Raw genomic sequence first — 22,051 nt, 5'->3', positions numbered from 1 at the left:
GGCTGCTGCCAGGGGCGAAGCAGCGGGGAGCCCCGGGGGCGCGGGCCCGCCGCGGCCAGGATGCTACAGTCTCTTCCCAGCTCGTTACAGACATAGTCCGCGAAGCCGTATCTCATGACGTGATCATTATCCGACAGATTCACAGTTAGCTTACGGATGGGTTTCACATGCCGACCTCTGTAGCCTTTAGGCCTCAGGATGATTTATATCCAGCTAATCTCTTAACTGCCTAGGCTCCCGGGCGTCCGCGCAGGGTTCTCCCCTGCCGGTACCGGCAGTGCAAACATTGGTTGCAACGATAAAAATCACATACGCGTACACATTTTACAGTCGGGATCATCTGGTTGCAAAACACCGAGCCACAGAAATATATCCCCTTCACAGCTGGTGTCGGGTTGGGTGACGTGGGTTTGCTGCAGCCCGCAGAAGACAGGGCACCGTCTCGGGGCGCACCCCCCGGGCAGGTGATGGCACCAGCTTGTGGGCAGGTAAGCAGAACGCAACAGGAAGGGCAAAAGTCTCACTGAAAGTCTTACCCCCTGTCTTGTTTCATGCACCTGTGTTAAATCTGTAACCATGCTGCTATCGTCAGGTAACGATACAGATTTGTAGCATAACTCTTCCTAGCGTTACTCCTCTCTAACTGAGAGACTGGGGGGAGACATTTTGTTGTTAAGTCTTCCTGGTAACTCTGCTCCCTGCAGATAAGCTGATGTCAGTCTGTGTACAAGCCAAATTCTACCGGTGCTTATGAAAAAAATGTTGACAAAAACAAATTCTATAGGCCATGGCATAGTTATGTCATATAGACACACCGTATTTTCCATGCCTACAGACCGCCCGGACTTCCTGTTAGAAAGGTTTGATTTTTTCTGCCCTGTGTATACAAAACTTCAATTCCTCCTCCTTTTCCCTCCACCCACAAACCAAACCACACCGTTTCTTTGTCTCAGACTTTTAACGGTTTCCTAATGTCAGCCTCTGCTTACATGCACCAGCGTTTCCTCACGCTGGGGTACTCTGCCTGTTCTGCCTTCAGGAAGAGATGAAACAGTCCATCTCACTGAGCCCGAGGGAGCTTCTCCGGGCCCTGCGGGCACCTTTCCCCCTCCCTAGGGTTTGGCTGCCTTATGTGAGGCCAGCTCTGCTACGGTGCGGTCGCGTAGCCGTGGATCCAACTGCAGTGAGAGAAGCTGTGCGCGAAAGAGCTGCGAGAGGCCGCCTTGGTGGCCCCTTGCCCCTTAACCCGGGAGCTGCATTCGGAGTCGGGCCCCGTGCCTGAGCGACGCCGCAGGTACGCCCGTCCTGGCCGTGTCCCTTGCTGATCCTGACCCGCTGACTTGACTTGCCGGCTTGACCGCACGCCTACCTCGTCACTACGGGCTTGGCTGGAGAGCTACCCTCTTGGCCGACCCCGGCTGTTGTCGCCAGACCCACTTTGGGCACTGTGGGACTGTGCCCTTGCCGGCGAGGTCGCTGCCCCTGCCTGCCTCGCGGTGACCTTCGGCTCCTGGCTCAGCTTCCCTCGCAGAGCAGCCTGCCCTTGCTGCTCCGGGACAGCTTCAGCGTGCTCGGCTGTAAGCCTGTAGTTGCATGTTTTTTCTGATAAATGACATATTTGTTTTCAAAACAGTAAAAGCAGAATTTTCTTTTGCAGTTTGGAGGTGTGCATTCAGCAAGATATGCAGATATAAGCCACACTTCTAAAGCTTTTTCTTCTAATTTGTATTACATCTTCACAGATCTGATCAAGAAAGGGTGCCAAAATGACTAATGTTAGCTTGAGGAGAGGGTCTGTGTTATTTATGCTTTTTTTTCTATGGTACAAGATTATGAATGACTTTCCACAGTTTTCCACAGTAACTTACCATGTTGGAGAAGATGAGATGAATGCAGAAGGTGATAGGCATGCATGATATCATTGCTATCAGTTTAAAGTAATGTATTTGCAAAAAAAAAAAATTAACCACCTATAGCCAATAGAAGGCCAACAACGCCTCCTGTCATGCCTGTTTCAAAGCACATTTAAAGATTACACCTTGAATATGATGAAGGATAGCTAAAAAATAAATTATGGCAGACAGTTCCTGGAATTTCATTTATTTCCTAGAATAATAAAACTGAGGTTAAAGACACACTACAGTCATAGTAATTCAATAATTATCTGAACTGAAATGTAGGGTCTAGGTATCTGATCTAAAGCAATGTATTTATCTCTTAGCATATATCTGGAGCCAGATGCTAATTTAAACTTGCATCAAGTTCAGATCTCTTCTTACAGAATAGTTTCATGACTGACTAATTCTTTGTAGTTCAAGATTTACTACTACTTCTTATGAACTAGTAAAATTTCTTTTATAATTGGTGTCAACACCATCATTCTTTTCTTAAGCTGTATGAGTCTTCTAATCTACCTTTCCTGTCACTGGGTATGTTGCAAGTGAATAAACCTGTGGGTACAGTTGTTTTCAAATAGCAATCCTTTTTACTGGGACTGACAAAGCCTAGTGGGATCAGCTTTTTATTCAGTGTATCTCTGATGTAAACTCTTATTAGTTTTAGTAGCGACTGCTTAATATGCAGTGCCAGTCTTTTGGCACATCAGTGCAGTTCCACAAGCACATGAGATTACAGAATCTCTTTTTAAGAGTTCTTCTATTACCGCAGTTTATTAGCCAATACATCTTACTTTACCTGCAGTCCTACTTTGCAGAAACTGATAGCTATAATTAAATCTCCATAGCTGAACTCATAGCATTTTGATGAAGTTTGGATAAAACTTCAACCTTGTCTCAAGTAGCGACCCACAGACTCCAAGCTTTGGCTCCCATGGAACCTCTTATATTTGGCAGAGAAATATATACCCTATTTGAACAAATATTATTGAATAAAATAAATCATGAGATATGATTTTGAATACACTCAGGGAGATGCCATGATGTTAAACTTATTATTATTTATTATTTTAATAAGTTAAATACTGATTTTATAAAAAATTACTATTCTCTTTTCACAAGAAAGGATCTTTCTATACTGCTATTGGCATACTGTAATTGCTTCATTTGGATTTCTGGGAAAGATTGCAATAATAACATTAAAGTAGTTGATACATCTTGTTCTAGATCTCTTAGGTAATTACAGCGCTCTAACCAAATTATGTTCCAGACACATGATTGCCACTATTTCCAGCCCAGGTTGTAAGCATGCAGGTCATTCTGCTTTCACGGTTGTAAAACGTAGTTTGCCCAGTGACTTCTTTTTTAATAGGGACTTTAATGGAGACTGTTTTTGGTATATTTGCACTGCTACAGCAAAATGAATACTGCACCTTAGTAATCTTAGACCTGGAAACTTAAAGAGAGGAGAGGTCCATTTACTAAAGATGCTATTACTGAAGAAACTCAGAATAACCTTGTAGCAAGACTCAGATGCTGCTAGCAGAGGACAAACGATACTTCCTGTTCCTCTGTTAAAATCCATTCATCATTTGAGTCCATTTTGACAAAAGAGGAGTTTGAATTTAGGTCTCTCTCACTATTTCTCCCTTGTGTAAAAGTGGGTAGGAGCTCCTAATCCAGTAGTATTTTGAAAGAAAAATGCTGCTGTTTACTGTCCTTATGACTCTCCTTTAGTTCTAGCTTTAAGTCACTGTATCAAATTTAGGATGGATTTGTCTCAACAGACCCAACAGATTCTTTGCTTTCATTTAGTAATTGATTCCCAAGCAATTGCAGCTGTGACATTTTTTCTAAGCCTCCCACAAAGACAGAGACTCTGTCATATTAAGTTAAGGTAATAGCTCTTAAGATGAATGCTGAAAAGGGCCAGATTCTTAAAGCTGTTTAAGAGTGAATCTACTGGAGATTTCAAGAAGATTAAATTAACTATAGGTCTAACTAAATGAATTCCAGGCCTCAGCTGAATTCCGTAGGAACTAGACTTCCAAGTCACTAGCATACTCACTGGGGTTTTCAGAAGCAGCCAACGGCATCTTTAGGCATCTAAACCCTTTGAAAGGATAGCTTTAGCTAGTATCTTCAGGGAAAACAAAGTCATATGCTGTAATATCTCTTCTGCAAAACAAGATGTTGAGATTACTTTACTGAAAAAAATATTGATTTTATTTTGTTGCCAAGTACACAAATAGCAAAGGTCAGAAATAGCGTTCGGGTACAAAGAGTGTGAGGTCACTTAAGCCAAATAAAGTTTGTTTTTTACTGAGAACCTCGTGAGTATAGAATTACTTTAAGAATTGACTGAAAATCTCACACATGGTATTGCAGTCAAAGCGATCACACTAATATTTATAATATTCCGACCACACCGGAATGTTTTCCTTTTATGTGTTTGTGTGTCAGTGTTCACAAAAAAATGAAACTGTACCAGACGGTAGATCTTTAACTGCTGTTTTGATACATCAGAAACCGACACTGGGGAAGAAAGTTTATTAGATGACTAACAGAAGTTATTCCTAATTCCATTCCCCCCAAAATGCCCCGGAATCCAAATTAGGAACACACTTGGCAGCTGGGAGATGACTTCTATTTTCTGATAATCTCAGTTTGACCTACTAAACCCAAAAGAACCCATTATGAGATAACACATGCTCTGAAGAACCTGAAGATGTAAATGAAACTATCAAAGCCTGTTTTTTTAAATTTGGCCCAGGAAATTCAAGTATTTTAGTAGCATCTGAGTTGCAGATCTGGCTGAGTCTTATCATATTAGTGGCATTGACAATGCTCATGTCTTGTAGCAATTCCAGTTACTAGAAAACTGTAAAATGCTTTTTGATCACAGTTTGTTTCCAGTATGCATAAGAGGAAGACCTGCTGCAGTGTTACAATTCCAACTATGTAATAGTAATGTTTGAGCACCTAGGAATCTTGTATTTGGCAGGGGAGGGAGGGAAGACGGCTGACAGCACAAAAATTGTTGACCACGAGGAAGCAGATACTGCTTTCCAAACTAGAGAAATAAACGAGTGAGCTGTGTGCCTTCTTTCAGCTGGCTGAGCGCAGGTCCGCAAGCCAGAACTTTATGGAGCTTCCCAGCAGCCCCTACTTAAAATTACAGAGACATCCCTTTTTGTAACAGACTGAGTATTCCAGGAGTTCTCACCCTTCATCATCTGGAACCACAATTTCACTTTTTCTTATCCTTATTTGTGCTCCCTTTTTTCTGTCAGCTTGACTTTGCACCCTTTTTTTCCCCGTCTCCCAAACCTTCTTGATTTGCCTCTACCACAGCGGGATACTTAACAGTTCTGTACGCGAAACAGGCAAATGGCTCACAGGGGCCTCAGAAACACCTAGGCCAGCCTGGCAAGTTAGACGCATAGCTCTTACACTGTGATATGATGGGTACCTCTGATAGAACAGGCATGGAAATGAGGGTACACTCAATACTTTGCTGGAAAAGGTCACTGTTTGGATTGATGGGAAAGCGATGAGGCACTGAAATGTCATCGTAAATCCACCCCAAGATACCGGACTCAAGAGGGAAGCACAAAGTTAAAATTTGGAATCAGTAGCAGAGCATGAGGAACAAAAGAAATAGGACTGCCAGGAACAGTAAGACACTGATAAATACGGCATAATACCTCTGAGCAATTTAGCGGTCTTGGTGCCCTGCTAACCTGAGCCCATTAGGATTGGATTCTTTCTAATACACATTCTCATCAGTGTGGTACCTAAGAAGCGTAGCATCAGAAGGCAAATGAAATGATGGAAAATGTATGCAACAAATTTCAGTTTGCATCAGTCAGAGGCACTTCTTCTGCTTCCCCAGCATGGTGTAACAGGCATTCAGGAGGAAGAGCTTCTGCACACGTTCAGAATAAAGAGAATAATCCTGATTTCTGCTCCTGATTTCTGCTCCTAGCGGAGCAGTTGCTACATGTCATTTTAGCAGGCAGAGGATGGAGCTCTGCAAATGTAAATAGTGTGCACAATATTTCCTAGACACTGGAAGAACAGTTAGATGAGTTGCCTCATCCCTGTTAGGATACTGCTCGCTCATCAGAAATGATAATTACATTTCTCTTACCTGTTTTGGAAGGAGTTGGTTTCTTTCATCAGATATGTACCTCTGGGACCATACCTATCTTCTAGGGATCTTGCTACAGATGTTCACCTTCATTTTAGTTTGGGAACGTATTAACAGCCACTTCTACCTACTGTCACCTGCTGTGCATTTTCTCGTTTTTCCAGTATATAGTTAAGACTTAAAAATTACAAAACAAACACAAGAGACAACTCTGAGGAGCTAATTTAAATCAAATGCAATGAATGAGAACAACAAACAGTAATTAACAGGGGAAGAGGAGGAAGATGAGGATTATACTCCCATGTTAAGTATTTTTGGCTCACCAGGAACATATTTGGAGTACGCATTCTGTGGCACTTTACTCAAATTGTTAAGATCTCTCTTTTCCCTTATTTGTGTGCTCCTCTGAGGGAAAAGTGCCTTTGACTGAGATGGCTTTGTGGGAATATTAAATTAGTTTGAAGCATTTCAAGGAGGGAAGTGGAGACTGTGCCACACAGTGGAAGACAGTGCAGTGCAGTGGGAGGAAGGCTATGGAGCAGGTAGCCAGACTGGCATCATTAGCAATCCCCAGAGAAAGGCCCTGATGGGCAACCCTCGGTGGTAGGTACAGGAAATTCAGCAAAGAGGCTAGGAAGGCTACAGTCAAAGGATTTGAATGGGGAAAGAAATGAGCAAAAGCAATGGAGATGATTTTGCTGCATAGTTTTGGATGCCACAATTTCAGTCTCATGGACAGCAAAATGATAATAACAACTGAAAACAGAGAGAGTTTGGAATAGGAAAAAGATATCTTGCTTTTTGCCGGCTTGAACTGAACTAGTGACCAAGGTACCTGTAAAGTTATGTCAGAAAAAAATCCACATTCATGACTGGGAGAAAACAAAATAGCCAAAAGTAAAAAGGTATTGCAGAACCACGACTGCAAACACAGAAGAACAGAAGAGAAAGGGACAAAGGATGGGACTGGGAAAAATGGAACAAGGAAAAGGAACTGCTTAATGGGATGCTAAAACAGAAACTGCAGGGGAGGGAGCCATGAAAGCCAGGCAGGGGAAGGGAGGATTGAAATTTACTGTAGATCTAAGAGATATGGCAGAGCACTTACTACAAGACATTGTCAAAAAGACCTTGTCATTCTGCTGGTGTTCTGACCAGCAAGGTTCTTGTGTTCTGGTGATGTTTTCTGCCACCGTTTTCCCTTAGACACTGCATATTTGAAAGGTCATTTTAGTGCTACAGTCACCCATTATTGATGAATTCTGCTGTCTTTGTACACAGTGCCATATTCCACTGGTGTCTGCATCATGGGGCTTGCTTCACCGTGTCGCTGTTTCTTCTCTCTTTTTTTTTTAATTTTGGTTCTTCTTTGTCGTCTACCATTTTTTCTGTGAATCCTGAACCTCTTCTTCTTCATCCAATTCTTAACTTTTCTGATCTGTGGGCTTACACAGAACTTTCTGCCTTCTATGTAGAGACTGCCAGAAGGAGAAATAATTGTCAGTTTCAAAGAAAAAATGTAAACAAAATTCCCTTTTTACGATTATCATATGTATCACTCACACATGTAGGCCACAAAGTTGGTTATATACTGTCCATTGGTTATATAGTGTCTATTAGCTTCTGTCCCATTTCAGATATTGTAAAAGAGGTTACGTCATTTTCCAAAATCAGAAAAAAAGCTTTTCTTCTTCACTGAGTCGGAAGACAATCACAGTGCAAAACAGTACATTTGTATTGGCAGTACATAAGTAGAGCATTTGATCGTGATCATCATATTAATGTCTAAGAATAAAAAATACCTACTAGGCCTTTGTTTAAAATTTATCAGTTTAACTCCAACAGTGTGATATTGTACCACCCCCCAAAAAAGCATTAATTAGAAATAATCGATGTACAAAAGTAAAGCTGATGTAATGGATTTAGGCAAGGTTTGTAGGGAGACTGGACCAACAGTTAGGAAAAAAAGAGAAGCCTTAAGGTGCATAAGTCCTTCTTCAGTGCCGAAAGAAAAGCAAGTTTCAAAGTTAGTGTAGGCTGAATAATGATCAATATTAATACTGAAAATTCAATTTTAATAGTCAGAAGTTTAAATAACACAGGAAAGGACAGTTTTTAATTTACACAGGATCTTATTTTTCACTGATTTTATGTTAGCATACTAAGATTTTACTTATTCAAATGGCACTTAATAGCTTATAATTGGAGAGTACCCCTTTTATAGAGAATCACCCAAAACATCTCTTACATAACAGCCTCTAAGTGACACAGGCCATCAGCTTTCTGGATGCCAAATCTCTCCACTCTTCGGAGAATTCCTTTGGGAATTTCTTCTGAAATTTTCATGCAACAGCTAAAGGCCCCAGGAAACAAAGCTAAAAAGAGGAATAACAACATTAGAAACAACAAAGATATGAAGGAGACAAGCCATAGCTTGACTTGTCAAAGGTTAGTTCATCTTTATGTCTTATTAGATGAGATAGCATCCTTTTGACTTCTCCCCTCAGACAGATATGTGTTTTTGTTATTTAAAGAACAGCTTCCCCATCTCTTCTTATGCACACATGTCTAAAGGCTTGGTACAGTAAAAAAAAAAAAGTTTTAAGTATTTTATTTATGGAAGGAGATCACCAACATTAATGACACATGAAGTGTTTAGGAGTGTAATTTAAAAACACTGTCTTGCAAGGGTGAATCAGCTCCATTATCTTTGCTTGTGCAATAATTAATTGCGGGGTGTGGGTTTTTTTTTAACTCCCAAGGTCTTGGAGGATCAGGACTGAATGTGTCGCTGCTAGGGAATGAACTCCTGCAGACCTTTACTTGCTTTATCACCTTGATAGAAAAGTCACTGACGCTTAAAATAGCACATCAAAACTCAAGAATTTTTCGTGACCAGTATTAAGATTTTGGTGTTTGGTTGTCTTTTGCACTGGTACAAAACTATTCTATTCTAAATTATTCCCTCCATCAGCTCCAGGACAACCAGAGCTAGGTGGCTAAGGGATTTATTGAGGGTGTGAGGGCCTCAGGTTCAAAATCTTGCTTCAAAATGAGCACAGCAAGGACTCGTACATCCCCATCAATGAATGGGAGCAGTGGGAGGGTGCCTCCTTTCCCTGTTTTGAATAAATTTATTTTCCTGCCCTGTAAATCAGGCTATTCCTTAGGTAATCATTTAGTCTTGCAGTGCAAGAGTCATAGCACAAGAAACAAAGAAGCAGGAAAATCCTGCTGAAAGAAAGGTGCCTGTAAACAGGAAGATGAGGAAGCCTCTTTAAAAAGTTTCTTGTAAGCAAGAAGATGTGTGCACTGTTTGCTGCAAGGATTCTTGCTGAGGACCGGAGAAATGGAAGACGTTAGCAAAGCTGCAGCAGTTAGCTATAGCAGCCAGCACTGTAGCAGGACTAGCCGAAGGCCACTCACGCTATCAGCTACAGCTTGCAGGAGGCCTTCATACCCGGCGGCAGAGACAATCGATTCCCTGGCACTTCACAATCGCAAACAAAAGAGGCTGAAAGAAACTCGTTGGCCTACCAGCTGCCTCTTCAGCAAGCCAGAGAGGGGGACTATAAATAGTTGCATGTTGCAGAAGGATTAATTATTTTATGCTACCTGGATTATTTCCCTGTTGTCCTTTCCTTTTCTGTCTTCAGAAGCATAGTGTTGGTGAAGCCAATTAATCATGTTTGCAAATGGGAGTTCAGCTCACTGAGCATCAACAAGTAATTTTTTCTGAGGGCTCAAGACAGTATTAGTGACACTAAAATACGAACTTCTGCTGCTGCCAGTCAGCTTCTGGCAGAAGGATTATGCGGGATAAAAGCTCAAGGAAGAATAATTTTATCTTGAACTCTACGAGAGGTTGTCAGCTGTGCTTTTTGGAGAGATCCAGTCCTGGTCTTCTTTTGGCAAAACTTGGCAAGTCTGGCCAGCGCTGCCAGACTCCTGTGGAATAGCTGGATAGTCCAGAAGGTCTTACAGTGGGGCAGCAGTCTCCTAAACTTTCTCACCTATTTTCTCCACTGTCTGGCTATAATGTCTTGCCTTTATGCACTTTCTGTACTTAGAAACACCACTTGCTCTGTTCCCCAGATCTGCACCGTCTGTATTGCACTGTCCTTCATACAACTTACAACTGAAAATTAAGAAATAAATTCTGATGCAGTTTTACAGCTGTATAAAGAAAAACACACAAACTCATATAAAGAAAATAAAGCAAACTTCTTGATGCCCCTAGGGGGGCTTATGAATATCTCATTAGTCACTCACGTAGCAGATTCTCCTGCATGAGTAGCAATTTTAGACTGAATGCAATTACGTAATGCTCAGTCCATCTCTGCACTGCAGCATTAAACCACTCACATCTAATTTGTACAACAATGCAAAAAGCCTTACGTCTAAATAGGAGAACACACAACAGACTGCATGTGAAGCTAGTGCACACACCGAAGGAAAGCAGGTTGAAGTTTTGCAGCAGAACGTGAATTAAATGGTGCTCATCTGTTGCAGGGACGAAAGCATCTCTTACAGACACCGAGAACCTCGCTACGGACTTTTTATTGGAGGTGTGTGTGTTTAGGGAGGCTGTCTTGCTTTCGTAGGGTTGCACGGATGTTTGCCTTGTGGAATTCTAATCTGCGCTCACTTCACTTTTTTCACCAAAAAAAACTATTACTTTTAAATACGATTTTTTGGTTCTCTGCATGAAAGTGCAGTTGCAAATATGGCAAATAGAAATTAATTATCTTTTAATCACAAATGAATACACAGTATCAGGGTCCTTCTGTCAGACAACATGAAAATGTCATCTGCAGACCTTCTATTGACAGAGACACTTGTGGTAACTTGTACCTTCTTAAATAGGAGTCAGTTTTAAAAGTGGGTTCCCCCCTTCCCCCCCCCCCCCCCCCGAATAGTAAGAACTACAGGAAGTGAGTCAGGGGATTGCTGCATTTCCCCAGAGCCCCAGAAGAGAGGACACTGTTTGCCTAGAGCAGAGGCCCAGCACTTAGCCATAGCGGAGCTCTGCTGCCCAGTCCATCATTACCGTAACTACTTTCTGATCCCACAAGTGGGGTAGAACCAGGAAGTAATAAGCAAAGCAAGTGAATTCAGCCCAGCCCAACAGCAGAAATATATTTGGGCTTCAGCAATTAGACCAGGCTCATTAGTTAATAATCACTGGTCTAAACAATGGTTAAAAGAAAATAATTGTGGTTTTTCACAACAATGTTGGTCTGCCCTTTTGTGTGTCCTCGGAGAGATTTTTCGAGTGATGCCTATTTCATTTGTCTGTATGGCTGTCAATGACTCAATCCGAAATACATTCCCCCACTGCTTACCCAGGAAGTATTTAGACCTGTTGTCTGACACGGAGCCTTTTTAATCAACCAGCTCAAGAAGCAGCTGAAAGGATCAACAAGCTTAGTGATGAACCTTGAGACTGGTCCCCTCAGGGACTGTTGTGTCATTATTTTGGCAGGTTTTTATTATCTGTTCTTATCTTTTTTTCTTGGGAACTCTCACTAGTGAAACACCTCCTGCTTTTTAAAGTCTTTGTTTCATATGTTTTTCTTGCAGAAAAGTCCACTGAAACAAATTAGGCACGTACCGTGGCAGAGGGCAAGCAAGGATAACTCTGGAAAATACCTTCACTCGCCCACCTTCTCTCTCAAAGATGCCTAAAAATGACCCCCTTTTTGTATGCATGCTTTGCTGCTGAGGCTTATGGAATACATTAGTTCTAATTTTTTCACTGTACTGGATTTATTTAACATGTTATACATAGTTTTATTAATTTCAAAAGACACGGAGAGAAAGGAGAGCTTTCACAGCATAGAAAGTTTTGTCTTTCTAGTGAGAACGCATCATTTAGCACATTTGAATAAAAACCTGCTTGATTTTTCCTTGTCACACCTGGGATTAATAACATTAGGCTGTAGTGCTTCCTGATGGAATTCTTATACAGTTACAAAGCAGGCTTTGTACCACTCGGGGTGGAGGGGGAACTTGCATTGATTAACTGGCTTAATCTCTTGCTTGGTCAGGACGTGCTATGTACTAAAATGTTCTAGCCACTTCCATAGAAAAATTTCACCTCTTAATCTCTTAATCCTGTATTGTTCCTTTTCTTGGAAGGCAAATTACTGATCCTATCACCTACTCTTTACGTTAACTATTATAAGGTGGATCATTTAGTACTCATTTGCTCAGGAAGCTGCCAGAAAATGTTAATCTAAACAAACTTGAGGCTGTTTTAAGAGTTCAGTACCTCATAGCAGGTCTTTTCAGCTTAACCCAAAGCAAATCAATAACTATTTCATTATGAAGAAGGCTCTGATCTTGGTTGGCAGGTGAGCAAAGCAGGACCCTAGAATTCTTGGCAAATGTAGAATAATTGTACTCTGTAAAAACAAGGGGGTTGCTTACAAACAGGAGATGAGATGGGGAACTCAGATCTCTGTTGCAAGATGCTTTAATCCATTCCTAGGATTTTGACTGTGTAGTAATATACACATTTAAAGTAAAATTCTGAGTGAGAGGCAAAGAGATTTAGAAAGGATGCTAGGCTATGGAAGTAACAATAAATAAAGTGTAAATCATAATATATAATATTGTGGCCTGGAATAAATATAAGCGCAGTAATGCTTTTCCTGCTCTGCTATAAGGATTGCTGCTAATATGGACATTTTCAAGGCTGGAAGCCTAGTTGCAGATGGACAGATGGGTGTGTCATGTAGGTCATGAATTTAAAATGCATGATTGTTCATCAGATCAACATCAATTTGTTAGCATCAATCTGTTCCTACGCATGAGAACAACGCTTAAGACAAAATCAACATCTGTGTCAAAATCCTCCCCCAGCTCTGCGCAATATATGCAGGGCACAGTATTGCCAGGGACTTGTCTTCTGATCTCTGTATGCAGTTCTGTATCCTTTGTGAGGTGTTGGATGCACGGCCTCCACCTTGGAGCAGTAATTTTTAAAACTTCATATTTTTAGGTCTGGACTCCAGGGCTTATTGACTTTGTCTCCTTCAGGATGGTGAAGAGAACAGAACCTCTGTGTGGCCACAGCTGGAAACAGTTTGAGGCAGGAAATAAGAGTAAGACTATATATACTGAGAAGAGTTTAAGGACACAAAAGTGCAAATGGACTAAACCAGGAGAATCAATTGCACTTGAAGAAAGCAGTAACCAGTTCTCAGGATGCGATTGCGCTAGATGACACACAGGCAGAGCAGTACAGCTGGAACGCAGAGCATAAGGAAACACAGGCTGAAAACTGCCAAAACACTACGTGATGCTGATGTAGGCAAAGAAACGCTAGTATCTAGCGCTTTCCTGGAAGGTGAAATTTCTGCCATTCCTAACAAAAACAAACCATGTAATACTTCACCCAATACTATGTAAAATGAAAATGTCATGTGAACACATGCCTTTTTTTCTGTGAAGCAATTCAGTTTAATAAGAGGGAACCTACCTCCCACACTACACAGGCCACCCTCGCTCCAACCAGACCAGTATTAGTGGAATAACTTGATTGTGATAACTCCAGTTAACTGCTTCAGGGAAGGCAGGGATTTTCTTATTTACTTGTTATCCCAGCCCTGTAACATTTTACGCTTTTTTTTTTAAGCAAGAATATTAAATTTATCTCTTCATATCTTCAAGAGGAAATATATTCTGGAGCTTCCTCAAGAGAACCTCTGTGTTCCCAAAATGAAATTCAAATCAACCACCTTTAAAATAAGAATGCATTCTCTTGTCTAATCTGCTACACAGCCTTTCAGTCAACGCTGCCAGTTTTACTGCAGGTGTGAGAGTGTTTGGCACGCTGACGGTGCTGACAACAACGTGATGACAGACCACCACCAGGATTTTAAAAACAAAATTGAAAAAATTCCTTTTTATTATTTTAAGAATAAAAAAAATTCTGCGCCACATTTATACCAAATAATTTTGATCTCTGCCATTTTTCTGGTCGTGTCTGGCAAGGCCACGCTCATGACCCTGCCTAGATGTAATTTTGGCCACCAGAGGGCTTTTCTGACTTTTGTTCCAATACCTACTGATATGCAGAGATCCACGAGGAAAGGAAACTTTTATGAAACTGTATTTACTGAGCCTTTTTGTATTTGTATACTTATACTGTGACACTGAAATGGAGGCACAACGGCCAGCCTAAAAAGCCTAATCCATTTGCTAGTTCGAACCGGGGAAGGGTGTGCCTGTATCCACACAACCTTAGGTAATTCTGCTTATTTTTATTGAGGGTTATTGTTAAATGTGGACTATCTTTTTATGAGGAAAATTAGGCGATGGAGATATTTCCGCTGTGCCAGAGACTTCATTATAAAAGACCATTTTCTAAGAAAACCTTTACTTTGACCTGTGTAAGCACATGCCATTCCTATCATACAAGACCTTGCTGGCTGGCCAGATAGTAAATCTAATAGACAAGAACTTGCAGAGCCTCCTCAGACCAGCAGGTGCAGTGGCCATTTTAACTGGATAAAGTTTTAAGGCAGATTTTGTCCATGTGTTGACTAAATCCTTAGGGAACTGAGCAGTAGTTTCTACTCTTAATGACATCAGTGGGACTTGAGAAAAGAGCATCTCAAAGGCTGAAACTCTCCAAAATTTGGAAAAGAGTTAGTTACCTTCTCTGAGAAAACAGTTTATTTTATAATATAAAATTACAAAGGAAAACTAAGAATTCAAGCAAAGTACTGGCTACTCAACTCTGTTTTGAAATGTTTCAATTAAAAGGCAAGAAGACAAAAAGCAAGTGTTAAGTTATTAGAGCTCTAGAATGAATCCTCAAGACATACTACATTGAATGCCAGGCAAAGCTGCAAGCAAAGCCTCTTTTCTGCATATAAGACACCAATTACATGAAGCGTGTCATAAAAAAAGTTGTTTGAAATCTTTGCCATCCAGAGCAATCTGATTTGAAGGGAAAAAGATCGAGGGCTTTTCTAAATATATTCCCACCCAAGAAGCTTGGAAAGGAGGAAACTGTAGTTGAGGAAGAGATCCCTTTGGCCAGTGAAATTTTGTCTGTGGACTCCCTTGAGAAATCAGTGGTTTAAAGGTCTTATGCCTTTGGCAGTTACAATGCCTCAGCTACCATGTTCTTGATAATATTCGCTATGATAAATAACCCACCTGGCATTTCCTTGTTTAAACCACTTTAGAGAAACACAAAGTCCCCTGATCTGTTATGGAAACGTTAAACAAATGCTAAGGTGAAACCCTAATCCACTAAAAGAAATGGCAACTGTTCTATTTAGTTGAACAGAGCCAGGCTTTCACTTCAAAAATTTTCCCAGGCTACAGCACAGACCTTAAAGCTATCATTTTTCATCCCTTACAGAAGTGTAAAGGCTTAAACGGACTCCGTTCTGAGCAGTCTGGCTTGTTTGTTTGCTTGTTTGTTTGTTTGTTGCTTTAAGAAATTAGATAAAGTAGAATTGTACTTACTCTCAGATGTCTGGCTGACCGCAACTGTAAGAATAGCAACAACAGTGACTAAGTTCGCATCCATTCCTCCTAAGTGCTGAAGGTGTACTGTTAACAGAGCAGGTGGTAAATTACAGGAAATAAAGTATGACCCTACCTCCCTGGCTACTGTGGAAGAAAATTATTTAAAGCCCCACCCTTACCGGCAGCTAGACGAAGGCTCAATTCTGTGCCGCGCTTCAGACGTTCGCAGGTATGCCTCCAGGTAGTCCGATGGGCTTCAGCAGGACTCTTCTTCTTCGCTATATGAACAGGGTTACGTGTTTTGCTAGACGTGAAAATAATCCTTTTTACTTGGTTGCACCAAGCCTGTCCTGTTTATACCCCTGGATCCTCCCAGTGCTCCTCACCGATGAGGTGCTTTGACAAGAGAGGTCCTACTGATAGAAATACTTCAGAAATAGATATTTGCAGGTTTAAGGCAGAAGAAAAAAGCTTTGCTATCATATATTGCCTCCCTGTGAAAGCACAACAGGCAACATCACGGGCCACATCTGCTGTAGTATAAACAGGCACAATTTCAAGAAGCCAGTACACTTGTGCTAGCATGGCGTTTGACCTATCCGTTTTCAGCCTGTGAAAGACCCTAAACAGGGGCCGTGTTATTTAGCGCACCTTACTCCCTTTTTGAACTGTTGGTAGTTACAGCAGCCACGTTATTCATGAAGGGCGCTCCAGAGTGTATTTGGTGAAATACAGCTGGAGAGAAAGCGCATTCGACGTATCTTCCCCCCCTTCTTTTCCTGACTCTTGCTTCTGCAGCCCATGTCAATAGTTCTCTGTGGTATCTTTCAGTTTGAACAAACTCATGGCATGTTTGGAAGTTAATAATTTCCATAATGCTTCTATGAGTGGCACCAAAAAAGTCCTCTAAGGCTGAATTAGAAAAATCAATTCAGGAAGTCCCTAGACCATTCGGCTAAATTCACCTTTGCTCTGGCTCATTACGGCGGTTCATAACATTCTTAAATTTCCAGAACGCAAGATACAAGAAAGTGCTAACCTCAGAGACTTTAATCTACGCTTACACTGTCCCAGCACTAGTTTTGCAATTCAGTCTAATAATAAAATAACATAAGGCAATCAAACCTACTTGCTATCAGTGTTACTTCATAACTCTTCATTCCTGCTTGCCACTGTTATCTGCCAGGGTAACAGAATGAGGCACCTGCGGAGTCCTACGCTCTCTAATGGAAGCCAGTTGTGTTAAGAGGAGTAAGAGAAGGTAACGTGTGCTGCTTGAAGTATAGTTTCAGGGAAGTCATTTATGTTGAAATCAACTGCTGACTCACTGTCAGCATTTAATTTCAGTGGAAAATCTGAATTATAAAAACTAAAATACCACTGCCAAAGCTAAGAGAGCTTACAATACCTTTATTAATTTGCATTTAGATAAGGAAAAGACTATTAGCAGCATTCGATGTCCTTCAAAACAGCACGAGGAGGAACAACTTAAAGAAAAAAAAAGGAAAGAAACACAATGAGGCAGGTGTTACAGGAGTAACGTTCACCATGTTAGAGAAACAGCTTCAGTCGGGATTAATTAGATTTTGCATTCCAGTGGCTGCTTGACACGCACTGCAAAATGATGTGCTTTGTGTACATCAGGGGAACTAAATAGCTTGTTCTGACTAATGCTTCATATGCGATCTCCAGGCACAGTTTTAAAGGCCTGATACAGATTACAAAAGTCTCATTCCAGTAAAAGCAAAACAAGTATGGAGAGCTATATAGCACTGATATAAGGTGGGGGAAGAAACCAAGGCTTTCCACATTTTTAAACGCAGTTTCCTCAGTAAGAAGTCAAAGTGTTCCTTGTTGGCTGCTCAGATAAGGACGCATACTATGCTCTCAAAAACACACTGAGTAACTAAGCGTATCTGCAGATAGTCATTTCTCTGCTGCTGACGGTAAATTTCTGCAAGCTGAATAAACCCTACTTCTTCAGTCACATTACTCAATTTTAGTCAAGTGTTATGGCTTATGTTCTTTCAGAGTTCACAGTGGGACCAAAAGAAAGTAAATGTTTATTTACTTCAGTGGGAAAGTACAGCAAGGAAATTAGGATTTTGTCAGACCTGGAACATATTTTCTTCTTCATAACATGCCAACAATTTAAAATGTTAAAACTATTAGAACAGGGGAAAATGTAAATTGAGAAAACAACTCTATTTTATGCCACTGAGAAATTTAAAATGAAAATAAAGCCAAGAAACAATGGCAAATATTGTGCTACGAATCCACACTAAGGTATAGGCAGCCATCCAGCTTACAACGAAAGAACAAGTCAGCCACAAATTCTTTTCCCAGAATTGCGCTGACTTAATTGACAGTGACATTAGTTACAATTATGGCTAAAGTAAAGTGTAGGGTTTTATTGACATATTGACTTGGATTCCATTCAAAGCTCAAATGAAAATGCCGACCTGCAGGCAGCGAGTATTGCAATAGAAAAAGTAGTCGTCATTCTTCTGTTCTGAGAAACCACACATATTCTTGTTTTAGTCCTTTTTTAAGTCCTACCTTCCGTTTGTGAATGTAGGACTGCTGGAAAGGCTAAAACTGACAACTCTCTTGATCTGAGCGTTTCGTTTTTGAGCAGAGGGTAATGACTGTGACTTCCTCTGTGTTAGTACATATGGTAATCTAACATCATATGGCTTTCTGCAGCTTCTCCAAAAAAGACAAGGGCAGACTGTCCTCCCTCCTTACCCTTGGACGAACCTCCTTTGCAGTGAGAGGTACGGAGCGGGGAACTGCAGCTGCGGCTTCTCTTCAACCGAGATATTTGAACTCGAAAACAAAAGATTCTGTGGGACACACAGGAGAAACCTGAGTCTTTATGGCTTTTCAGTCCGTGGACCTGAACTTCCAACAGAAGCGCTGACTAAGTGCAGACTAAGACCACAAACTCAAATTTGTCAGATTTGTCAAATCAGGATAAGTCACGCTAAAACAACTTGGGATCGTTGCTGACTCCAGTCAGACTTAAGTTTGAGCGAGAAGGCTCCTGAAATAGCGATATAATAAGCTTCACTGTTACTTCAGCACTTCCTATTACTCTGTTAAGACTCATAATAATCAACTTACTGGTCTCTTTATTTTCTTCCTAGAATGACTTAAATCATGAGTGGACAGAGGATATAATTTACAATTGTATTTTGGACCTTCTAGAAATGTCTCCAACTGCTTGTGTGGGTGCCAAAATTCCTAATTGTCATCTCTTCAAATAAGGCCCTAATTTAGACTGCACAGGCTGACTCTGTGCTTCCCTTAAATTCGCAGATTTTATTAACTGCATAACTGTCATTCAGCTTTCTGAATGCCAGAAATTAATCTGTGGGTATTTTCTGTCATACATGAGTCCAGGGGAGAAGCTTGAGCCGTGAACATTTTAACTAGTTAAGGCACTTCCTAAGAAGCAAGCCAGCCAAATTCAGTCCTCTGCCTGAGAGCGACGGTTACAAACATACCCCACCTCTCAGGAAAGTTCCCCAGTCAGTTAGCTAGAGACTCAAGCAGGTGTATTTTACATTCAGCATTACCTTTTATCAATACCCAAAAAAGAGAAGAACCTAGAGGAGGGACTGGAACGCCGAAATTTCTCTCCCTTTAGGAGAATGTCCCCACAAACAGATTACACTGTCAAGCTCTTTGCTTACCCTCCTTGGAGGCAGGACTCTCACACTCTCTGCTGCACAATAACGTAATCTTATCAGGAGAAGCTGAGAATGCTTATCCTAGCCCCTGCTATTGCTTGGCACTTAGGGTTAGGGTCTGAACATGGGTTTCCCACTCACAGAGTGGGTACTCTTGACAGCTAAATTATTATATAGCAAGATTAAAGTTCAGTTATTTGGAAGGATGCAGGCTTTTGCCCCGAAGAGGAGGCTCTACACTCCAAGCAGACAAAGATGCCAGCACTCGCTCCAGTGCCAATGCTGCCGAGAAATACCTACTATTTCCTATTGCCTATTTCCATACATTTTTCTTCCTGAGTATTTTGAATTTTATCCTGAAGCAGCTGACTCAACCTCATGCGCTACCTAAGTGCCAGACATTTTACCTGGAGAGGCCTTCACTGGATTTTAGCTCTTATTGCAGTATTAGCTGTTGTCACCAATGGAAACAGTACAGAGAAAATCATTACCAGCAATACACAGCAAAAGGGTTCATTCTTCTCTACTGCCTACCTTGCAGAAAAGCACTTTTGAGATCACAGGAGGAGCAGAGGATGCTGCAGCACAATTATTAACAGGGATCAGAGTCTGACTGGGATTCAAAAGAGGAGGGAAATAAAAATCTCCGAGGTACGACGGAAGTAAGGATTGAAAGGAAAATGGAGGCTGATAAATTTCTGTGATTCCTTGCCTCTGTGAAGGCAAGAAACTGAGACATTCTGGAGAATGAGGCATCCAAAAATTCACTTACTGAAGAAGCAAGGAATACCAGTTTGATAGACTGCTATTAGCATCATGTTGCAGTTCCTGAATCGTTCTGGGAAGTCACCTGCTAGCAGAGCCCCAGGATTCATCTCAAGAATTTTCTTCAAGTCTTTCAAAGAATGAATCAATGCTGGTGAACTGGAAAGCTTGGCGGCTAATGTGGTGTTCCCCTAATTTGGGTCAGCCAAATTAAAACCCTTTCCGTATCACCAATATGACATACTATTAAGCAGGTTTAGAAAAATGACCTTACTCACTGAGGAAATAAGCACTGATGAAATGAAATGAAATGAAATAAAATAAAAAACTCAAGACATTATTAATCTTCCAGGTCCAAAAAAAAAAAAAAAAAAAAAAAAAGGAAAGTAAGCCATGAAGAAGCTGTGAAGTCACTGTGAGAAGCTGGGGGAAGAACATGTCTTGTTCTAGGAGCTGCAGCACTTCCTTTCTCAACCCCCACTCTTTAAACATCGGTCATGATTTGAAGGACTGTGACGTGTACTGAGAGGGTCTGAAGGTCCTAAAAAGAAAGAATGGGGAATGTTTCCCATGGCTGGCTAGCAACTTTACTCAGGAGAGAACCTGCCACTGAGATACACAAGTGCGAAATAAGAATATTGGAATTTGTGTTTCTTAATACAGCAAAGATCTTTAATTCTGCAGGCGTTCTTCTTATTGAAAACATTTCTCCTTGGCTATATAGCTTGGTCATTCTCTCAAATAAAGTATGTCAAAAATGTGAATTTTATATCAGTTGCCCATACAGCCTCTTTCCAACCCTGCCTCTCAAAAGATTTCTTATGACAAAGCTGAGTGCTAAAAAAACCAGATTCTCCTAAGTTCTGGTTTTTTTTCAAATCTTAGGTCTTCATTGGCTTTTCGGGTGAGGAAGTGAGTCTGTTATTTTGATTCCTAAATGCAAAAAGCAAATTGGGGGAAGGAGAGGTCTACTCACAAATATATAATTAGTGCAAGTTCGTGCCCCACAGAGGTCATACCTGAATATACAGATAAGTGGTCTGGATCAGTATGGTACTTCTTATGTCTCTAATCTGCTTCTCCTTAATTCAAAAGAGCCTGAAGTTGGCTTTCAGAACATACTGCATTGATTTCTCTATCTTTTTAAAACCAACATTGTAGTAGAGGAATAATAATAAGTAAAAAAAAAGGTTCAGCGGAAACTAAAGGAAACTAACTAAAATGAGTTAAACAAAAAAGGTTGGTGCTCTTTTCTGCCAGCATAAATAGACACAAATGTTCTGGCTTCTGGTTTTAAGCTTTGCCTGAAAACACGTTTACAGTCACAAAAGACTTACGCAGAGACAAGTGCAAACATAACTGCTGCACAAGGTTATACTAACACAGGACTGTGTGGAATACATACAACACATTACATCAAAGCATGAAGATCAACAGACTTGTACCATTTTTACAGGGAATAAATGTGATTCCCCTTTTTGCTGCTCAAATTCACGGACTGTTACAGGAGTGTGTGAGGTCATTACTAACCCTGACCTTCAAACTCTGGCAGCCCTTGTTTACAGCAGGAAATTAAGTTTTGTCTTATAAACCAGCATGTCCACATGTTACATTTGCATTATTTAGTTAGCACCAAGACTTTTTACACTACCTCACATGATCTCACATCTGGCAACTAACAGTCCCTTCCTCCGACATTGTGACGTGCTCTTTAGTCTTCCATTGTATACTTGGTTATTCATTCACGTAGTTAAATTTACATTTTATTTATGCTCAGCGTGAGTATGGAAATTGGGGAAGAAGAAAAAGAGCTTGAAGATTTCTTTTATGCTTTTTGTATCCTGGGCCTACTAAGAAATAAGAGGGTTGCTCTAATTAAGGATCTTTCCTATCTGAAAGGACTTTCTGGACCCTCTGATCGTGGCAGGGGTCCAGAACACAAAACAGAGTGGGGTGTTTTCACCTGCATGAATTTTCCATCCCTGTACTTCCTGATTCAAGCAAGGGCTGCCAAGCAGCTTGGCACTAATGGGAAAACTCACTATGTAAGG

At 40.9% G+C, this 22,051-nt stretch overlaps 1 protein-coding gene and 1 long non-coding RNA gene across 3 annotated transcripts; one reads left to right on the top strand and one right to left on the bottom strand.

The window, feature by feature from the left end:
* The first annotated feature begins 594 nt into the window (after positions 1-594).
* On the top strand, positions 595-20,386 carry LOC138064388 (uncharacterized). Its single transcript, XR_011137625.1, has 2 exons — positions 595-1,294; positions 18,247-20,386. It is a non-coding gene; the product is annotated as an uncharacterized lncRNA (long non-coding RNA).
* LOC104140567 (C-C motif chemokine 28) lies at positions 3,826-17,243 on the bottom strand. 2 transcript variants are annotated; one of them, XM_068926628.1, is made up of 5 exons: positions 16,670-17,243; positions 15,720-15,844; positions 15,538-15,624; positions 8,297-8,423; positions 3,826-7,526 (listed from the first exon to the last, which is right to left on the bottom strand). In XM_068926628.1, the coding sequence occupies exons 3-5, from the start codon at positions 15,599-15,601 to the stop codon at positions 7,298-7,300; spliced, it is 420 nt and encodes a 139-aa protein (XP_068782729.1). In that variant the 5' UTR covers positions 15,602-15,624; positions 15,720-15,844; positions 16,670-17,243; the 3' UTR covers positions 3,826-7,297. The 2 variants fall into 2 exon arrangements, with proteins under 2 accessions (XP_068782729.1, XP_009667700.1); XM_009669405.2 differs by lacking the exon at positions 16,670-17,243 and having other exon boundaries at positions 15,720-16,216.
* Positions 20,387-22,051: the final 1,665 nt, after the last annotated feature.

This window comes from Struthio camelus, chromosome Z, assembly GCF_040807025.1.
Source record: "Struthio camelus isolate bStrCam1 chromosome Z, bStrCam1.hap1, whole genome shotgun sequence".
In the NCBI taxonomy this organism is placed as follows: domain Eukaryota; kingdom Metazoa; phylum Chordata; class Aves; order Struthioniformes; family Struthionidae; genus Struthio; species Struthio camelus.
This window is presented reverse-complemented; position numbering and strand designations above follow the sequence as displayed.